This window comes from Silurus aristotelis (genome assembly GCF_946808225.1).
Source record: "Silurus aristotelis genome assembly, chromosome: 29".
Taxonomy (NCBI): Eukaryota; Metazoa; Chordata; class Actinopteri; order Siluriformes; family Siluridae; genus Silurus; species Silurus aristotelis.
Window position 1 is genome coordinate 3876982 of NC_139602.1, and position 8198 is coordinate 3885179.

The 8198-nt window shown below is 38.1% G+C and overlaps 1 protein-coding gene across 1 annotated transcript; it reads right to left on the reverse strand.

Moving 5' to 3' along the window:
• Positions 1–1012: 1012 nt before the first annotated feature.
• On the reverse strand, positions 1013–4413 carry psmg4 (proteasome (prosome, macropain) assembly chaperone 4). The gene is made up of 4 exons (XM_083535193.1): positions 4332–4413; positions 4060–4254; positions 3873–3948; positions 1013–1218 (listed from the first exon to the last, which is right to left on the reverse strand). The coding sequence occupies exons 1-4, from the start codon at positions 4335–4337 to the stop codon at positions 1097–1099; spliced, it is 399 nt and encodes a 132-aa protein (XP_083391319.1). The 5' UTR covers positions 4338–4413; the 3' UTR covers positions 1013–1096.
• Positions 4414–8198: the final 3785 nt, after the last annotated feature.

The following is an 8198-nucleotide window of genomic DNA, read 5'->3' on the forward strand; positions in this document are numbered from 1 at the left end:
ACTCTACAGTACATACCTGTTCTCTCAACAAAATGTTTGAATTATTGATGACACAGTTGTTCTTCCAACATTTGGCTGCACCCTTCGACCAGCCTCTTCCATTGTAAGGCCATGATTATTAATGTAATCCACCAGTGTGGCCCTGATTTCATCTGGAATCGCTGTGTATCTTTGGCATCTTATACCCCTTCCTCTTCTGTGTCTCTGTACTCTTCCACCACGCAGTCTTAATCCTCTTCTTATTCCTTCAGCTTCCATTATCAGAAAGGGGAACACTGTATATATATATATATATATATATATATATATATATATATATATATATATATATGTGACCCTGCTAAATCAGTCTTCATGAGTTGCACCGCTGAGCTATTTCACAGAAATGGTTGATCTTCGGTTAGTCTAGAGTTGCACATGTTTCTCTTTATTAACGAATGTGAAGACTCACCTGAGAGCAATTTGTCAATTCTGGACATATTTCTTAGCAAACATGTACTCACAATTTGTAGAAATCTGTACAGACATACAATTCTGAGAACATGTTCACTCATTTTGATAGTACAGACTTCCAACCTAGGAAAAAGACTAATTGGTTTGGTGGTTGTGACATTTCAGCTGAGAACCAGGACAAGTTATTTTACACAGCAGGACAAAAGCAACAAGAATTGTCAAAAGCAGCTGACAGATGTACAGAACCATTTGCATGTTGTCCAAAAGCAATTGCAAATTGATGAAAACAACAAGACATTGCTGATATGATGTGAAGAACTGACAACAGGTTCTGACAGTGGGACGAGTAGTTTTGAGAAATGCAGTTCTGTTGTGAGAAATGACTAAAAGCAGTTGAGAAAAACTGTAAGACCCCGGAGCAACCTTTACCCCTCCTCTCCTCCAGGGGCGCTGTTTCATGGCTCATCCTGCACTCTGACTGCAGCTTTCTAACATTGCTGGGAAATGTGAAAAAAACATTTCAATTGAAGGTTTTATTTAAGATATTCAAGTAGAGACATTGTGTGTATTTTGTTAACCTTTATTCGTTTATTATATACAAAACGTGTTGAAAAAAAAAATAAGTGCGTCGCATTGAAAGATGTTAAAATTTGTCAGGATGGAGCTTCATCTCCTTTTTAATTCGGTTCTCCACCAAGATGGTTAGATTGGAGTCGGTCACTGGGAGGTTATAACTTACAAACACCTGCTTCTTGGTCTTCTTTGCTGCAAGATGGACAAACAAACAAAAAAGTTTATATATTTATAATGATACATTTTTTTAATCAATATTTATATATACAATTATATTGAGTTCTCCTCTCTAAACCGTTTCTCAAGCGCGTTCTCTCAGCACTGCTGCTGCTACGTAAGTACGACGTATCGCAACGCTATACGTGTCCCGAGAGTCGCATAGGATACGGATTAACATGGCAGAGGTAGAGCTGTAACTTCATGCACACAGAACAGGAAAAGAACGTCAAAGGCGTGTAAATTGATGATTTGCCGTCTGTCTGAACCAGAGAAATCTAAGCGAACCATCAGGACCGTATTATACTGTACAGCATCATATATTTTCCATTGAATCGCATTGTGTTGAATCAAATTGAAATTGAATCACACTGTTTGTGTGGTAACTCGTATCATACCGTATTGGTAGCTGCTTCATATGTATCTTTAATGTATCGTATCGTCGGCTGTGCGTTGAGATGGGAATCGCGACGGCTTCGGTATATGTATATTTGTACATACGCAAAGTAAATGCTTTTGATTATGTGACTAAGGCTTGTCTAAATTTCCGTTAATGGCTATAGATATTTTTCTCAAATTCAAGGATGGCTCGCAAAGTGGTGAATTTTTCTGGTATTTTTATAGTAAAGGAAATCACAACCCACCACAATTAAAGGCATTACATTTTAGGTTATTAAGGGGGTTTTCCCCTCGCTATCATTTATAACACAGGATATGGTTTAGTTAGAGCAAGAACTATATAATAGTGAGATACTATATTAGCGTTTTATTTATATTTATTTATATATAGCATTACAATTCATCTCAATTCAATTGCACCTGTCAGTAAACTATTGTCAGTTTGCAAAAAAGAGGAAGCAGGAACAATGTGCAAAGGGTACAACCCTGAGTGCCTTTGATGAGGTTACAACGGCCAAACTGTGGGCCAGATCATCTCCAAAACAGTAGATTGTTGACCTGATCTCCAAAAAGTGGTCAAATAAATGAGACCCAGTAACAGGATCCTATACTCCCAAGGCTTACTGGTGTACGCTGGTCTGTCTGGTCTAAATTGTGCTACTGTAGCAGGAAATGCTGCTAGCTCTAAACTGTTAGCATCACAGCTTGCAGTGTTTGATGCAGATCAGTCCAAGTTCCCATGTTGACTCCTGTCCTCCCAAAGCACCAACAGTGTTATCAGAGAACTGGACCATGATGCAATAGAAGAAGGTCACATGCCATCACATTTTCTTTTACATTATGTAAATGGCAGTGGGTTTTTTTGGGGGGCAAAAAATACTAAACAAAGTATTGTAAGGTACTAAACAAAAATGAGGCAGGCTGGTGGAGGCAATGTAATGCTCTGGGGAACACTGACCAGACCAAGTTGTACTCCTTCATTTTAACATTATTCCCTAATGCAAGTGTTTTTTTTTTCTCACCAGGATAATACTTCCTAACACACTGCAAAACACTGCTCAGGAGTGGTTCCACAAACAAGCTTGGCTTGACCTCCATATTCCCCAGATCTCAAAACTGGATAAATAAGCCAGATTTATTAACACTATTACTTCCTTGATTTCTCTATGCTGAAGATGGTTCTTAATGACATTGCTTGTATGTTTAGGGTTGTTGTATTGCTAGAGAATTAATTTGGGGCCAATAAGATGCCTCTCTGAAGGTATTGCATGATATCAGCACAGAGAACACCATTGATCCTGACCAAATCTCCAGCTCCATTTGCAAAAATGCAGCCTCGGATCTGCATTATAATGCATTCTTACTGATCTCCAGCCCTTCTGTATACAACTTGCATATTTCTACCGCCGAATATTTCGACTCATAAGCCCAGAGAGCCCGGCTGCCATTTTTCTGTACCCCAATTCCTATGTTCATGTGCCTTGTCTCCATGTGGCTCTTTGGTCGCAATGCTTCTGGACCGAGTTCTCCAGACATTAAATGGGTGAACCTAAGTCCCAGTGGTTTCCACCAGTTCTTTGCTGATGGCACTGCAGGACGAGGTCTAATGCAGAGGGAAGTAAGCATTGTTTTTCCATTTGCTGCATCAAGTTTGGTTATTCCATTGCGTCTACGGTCCTCAACATTGCTACTCCAAAATGCTCTTCTGCCTTGAAATCTTTGTCTGGGAAAGACCTTGATGATACAGTAGAACTGTCATGTCGCACAGCTCACCTTAGTAGCAGAGTTCAGATGTTCATCAAGCTATATGAAGCTCCTACACATGATTCTGATCATAGAAAATCCCTTGTTTCACTGTGCAAGTGTAACAAAAGGTGCAGGCTGGTGGGGGAAGTGTAATGCTCTGGGGAATGTTCTTCTTGGAAAGCTTGGGTTCTGGCATTCATGATATAGATGTTACTTCAATGCTACCTAAACACTGGTACAGATCAAGTTATAGTTGTTCGCACAGCAGGATCTTACAATACATACTTACAGTAGGAAGCTCCTACAGAGATGTTTCCTACACATCATATCCCTGATGTGCAAGTGTGCAAAACTGAATACTTTCCATATTGTTCATGTATTTAGAATAAACTATAACCACATCTTTTTTTAAATATATTTTTATATAATAAACATTTGATATAACCATGATATAAGGCAGGTGTAATAGTGGTGTGAGATCTTACTTAGCCTCTGAGCTATGGAAGTTGGGGTCGTGTCTGATGAATCTCCCAGTACCAGGGTAGACAAAGGCATGGAGTCCTAGAATGTGGTGGTGGAGGACATAAGAATAAAGTCATGAAAGATCTCCAAAGACAATTTGATTCATACTAAAACTATTAAGAAAATACTCTCGTTTCCCAGACCACTCACAAATCTGCTGTTCATGGACACTGCCAGGTTTGAGAGGACGGGACTGGTGCCGACCCAAAGAAAGAAACCCCCGGTGAGCTTCATCACATGGAAATGCACCATCTGTTCCAGCAGCTTCTCGGAGAAATCATGAAGGCTGATGGGCTCTGTGGACTCCTGGCCAGTGCAATCACCGTTCTCCATAATAGTGAACACCTAAAAATAATAATAATTATGACCTAATTAAAAAAGAAAACACGAACCAAAACAAACCGCCAGAACAAAAACGAAACCTCCATGCGAGTCACTCTGTTTCTTCTGCGAAGGTTCTCCGGGGCGCTTGTGGTTCGAGCGCCATCTACTGGTCAACTGTTTAAACACAATTGAGCACAGCACAATTACATTTATGGCATTTGGTGGATATCCAGAGCAACTTATAACTGATTTTTTTTACTGGTTAAGGGCCTTTCTCGAGGGCCCAGCAATAGCAGCTTGGTGGCACTTGGATTTTAACTCATGACTTTCCAATCCAGAGTCCAATACCATTGAAATTCCATCTAATTTACATTAGGAATCTGGGCCTGCTTAGATGAACATAAAGCTGATATCCTGACAGGAATTAAAGAAACTCACACACACACACACACACACACACACACACACACACACACACACACACACACACACACACACACACACACACCATGCTGTTGCTTAACAGCTCTTAGTCTCTATTTCTATTAATATAATTTTTGTTATTTATTTACATTTACATCATTTGGCAGACTCTCATCCAGAACAACTTACAATCTCATTCAAACTGAGCAGTTAAGGGTTAAGGTGTTGCTGGGATTTGTACTCATGACCTTCTGAGCAACATCTCAACCACTGAACTTCAACCTCCTCACCTTTTAATGGCTTCATACTTAAAAAGCTCAACTCACATACAGTAGATGTGCTATATAAAATGGGAGCAATGGTGATATTGCTCTGCTTGCCTAAATGACTAAGCAGTCAACCAGGAACTGGCCAAAGATCTGTCCTTGATTGGGACCATGGTACTGTTCAAGAGCTTTTCGCTGTAAATCCATGTGAAAGCTAACTTCCGCTTTGGCTCTAGGGTAACCCGGTTTTGCTTTCTTTTAGCCCACTGCTCATGCTAGGACCTTCGTCTGGGTCTGAATTTTGTCCAGGGTGTAGTTCATAGTTTTCACTTTTCCTTTTCATATAGTTGTCCATCACTGTCACTGAATCAGAGGATTCCCAATTTCATTTCCATCCAGTATTTCCAGTATTTCCTTCACTACATAACAGACACAGGCACTCAACAATGGCAAATTATTTCCAGCAACTAATAAATCATTTTCTTCGGACCAATAATTTAATATCATGTTATACAGTAATTTCCTGCAGAACCTGACAATCTCTCATGTGTCGGCACCGGTCCGTGGGTCAATTGGTACCGGGCCGCACAGAAAGAATACATAACTTACATTATTTCCGTTTTCTTTATTACCTGATTCTGTTTTATTTTGGAAAATTATCAGATTCTCTCCGCCACATCTGTCTATGACTCACTCTTGATGCATGTCATGATGCCTCGTTTACATGTCTTACCTCCATCCTCTACCTTCCTCAAGATTTCCGGCCTCTAACACATAATACATTACCACTAAATTGAAACCCCCAAGCTAGCAAAATGAACAAACAACAACACAGTGGATTCACGTTTATTATTATATTTAGAAAATACCAGTTTTTATGGTTGTATCATTTTATTTTGTTTTATTTATCCACCACACCTTAAAGGCCGGTCCGTGAAAAATATTGTCTGACCTTAAACCAGTCCATGGGGCAAAAAAGTTGGAGACAGTTTGGAGACTGCTTTAAACCATGACTGCATTCAAAGAACCCATTCATACTTTATCAAATTTGTTCACTCGTGTTCACTCTCAGTCTGAAAATCACTAAAGATTATCTTTCAGTGAGCAAAAATCATAACACACACAAAACAATTCACCTATTTTGGGTGAATAGCTATTTTGATGATTATTAGCAACACCGCTAAGCTAAAGTAAAAAAATAAAGCAGAAACAAATACGTCTTGTTTCTTTTGTTACAAAGAAAAACGACTCGCCTGTTTTTATAGTGTCGATCTGTCATTCACTCAAGTAGACATACAGATACAGTTGATAAAGTTGACGTACTCACTACACTTTTTCCACACGTTTTTACTTCTGACATTCTGAGGTAAAAAGTAGCCATTTTCTTTTTTATTGGACCTCACATCATATTAATATATTAATACATAAGAATTCCAAATGTTGTTCTCTAATGAATGTATTCACGCTGAACATCCACCATATATAACACAAGCAGAGAAAAGATGATGATGATCAGGAATGTGTTTGTTCTCAGTCATGTTTACATCACTGACTTCCTCTGTCTCATCCACGTTAACCTTAGACTTCTTGTTGCCTCCTGCCTGCTCATTGTTAGCTTCTTAGGCTAGTCTACGTCTGTGGTGTGCGATCGCCAGGAAATGATACACAAGTGGTTGAAAAAGCCACACAATGACAAGAAACAGGTGTGAAAACGGCGCAGTGAGAAGATAAAATGCCACCAAATACATTCAAACTAAATAAAAGATGTAGAAAGTTTGTGTAAAAAAAATGAGTGAATGGAAAAAGTTTTAAAAACACATAGCGAAGAAAAGTACTGATACCAGAAAAATCTACTTGAGTATTTACATTTCATTATGTCCTATCTCTGCTGAACAGTGATACACTGATGGTTTTTGCTAATGCTAGTTCGTATATCTGCAATAAATGTACATTCGGTGCAACCCAGATGAGGATGGGTTCCCTCTTGAGTCTGGTTACTCTCAAGGTTTCTTCCTTATGCCATCTCAGGGAGTTTTTCCTTCACCACAGTCGCCACCGGCTCGTTCATCAATGACAAACTTACACTTATAAAGAACATATAAATTTTTTATCACCACATTATCTGTGTCAAGCTGCTTTGAGACAATGTTCATTGTTAAAAACGCTATACAAATAAAAATGAATTAAATTTAATTGAATTGTTTAAGTTCTGGGGATGCGGCAGTGGGTATAGTGGGAATATTAGACACTTTGAAAGACCTAGTTTTGACAACAAATATTGTTTATGTTAATATTTATTAAAATTGTGGTCCTTTAAAAATACCTTCTGAAATTATTGAATAAATTAATAAATGCTGCCAGTGGTTGCGGTAACCCGCCCAAGTGTGTAGATTTGTGCCTAAAAAGGATCACATAATAATATGATCATAACACACTTGATAATGTTTGCAAAAGTGATCATTTATGATCCTATATTATGAAAAACGATTTCACTATACACAATACACTGTAGATCAGCCATATGCTTGTCGTTTCTTTGAATTCTATAAATCAAATTTGGTCCTAATGTGTTCTCATGGAGTTATTCCTTGATGAAAATGGATGCTGAAAAATATGTGAATGTTATATATATAAATTTGATATTAATTATATATATTTTTTCGATTTTCCCTGTTAAGGATACAGATAACATCTAGAAAAAATACAGATTTTAAGTTCATTTGGACATCCAGTATTCAAATTTTTAGGCTTTTTGTTCACACACTATGCCAACTGCAAGAAATACCCCAGGGTTTTTCATGTTCAACAGGAGTCCAACATATTTCTGTAAAATCTACACTACAAGTAACAACTTGTAGAAAACACCATTTTTTTTTTTCAGATTTTAGTCCAGTAAATAACCTGAAATATTACTAAGATAAGCTGTAAAGTGTCAGAAGTTTGAGAAAGGCCAGTTTACCAAAAGGTCCAGGCCAGAGTTGTTCTGGAGCAATAGAAGTAAATTAGGCTTTGAAAATTGATGCTAACAATATTACAAGTGTCCCAACATTTACTGTTTACTTCTGTTAACCTCTTACTAACCCTTTTCGGCAATGTTTAGACAGTATTGTACTGCAGGAAGTAGTGTATTTATCCTATAATGGTGAGATTAAGGTTTACAAAAGGAAGACAAACAGCTCATTATAAAGCTCACTTAAAGCTCAGTTAAAACCCTAAGTGTAGACCTGTCTTTTATAAAACCATCTATAGGCACTTGAAAACTGAAGGAAACTCTGA

Excerpts from the sequence above, each read along its gene's own strand:
- psmg4 (XM_083535193.1), bottom strand. Across the intron at positions 3,949-4,059 it reads TGTCCATGAACAGCAGATTT|GACTCCATGCCTTTGTCTAC; the intron begins GTGAGTGGTCTG and ends ACCACATTCTAG. Across the intron at positions 1,219-3,872 it reads TTCCATAGCTCAGAGGCTAA|CAAAGAAGACCAAGAAGCAG; the intron begins GTAAGATCTCAC and ends TCCATCTTGCAG.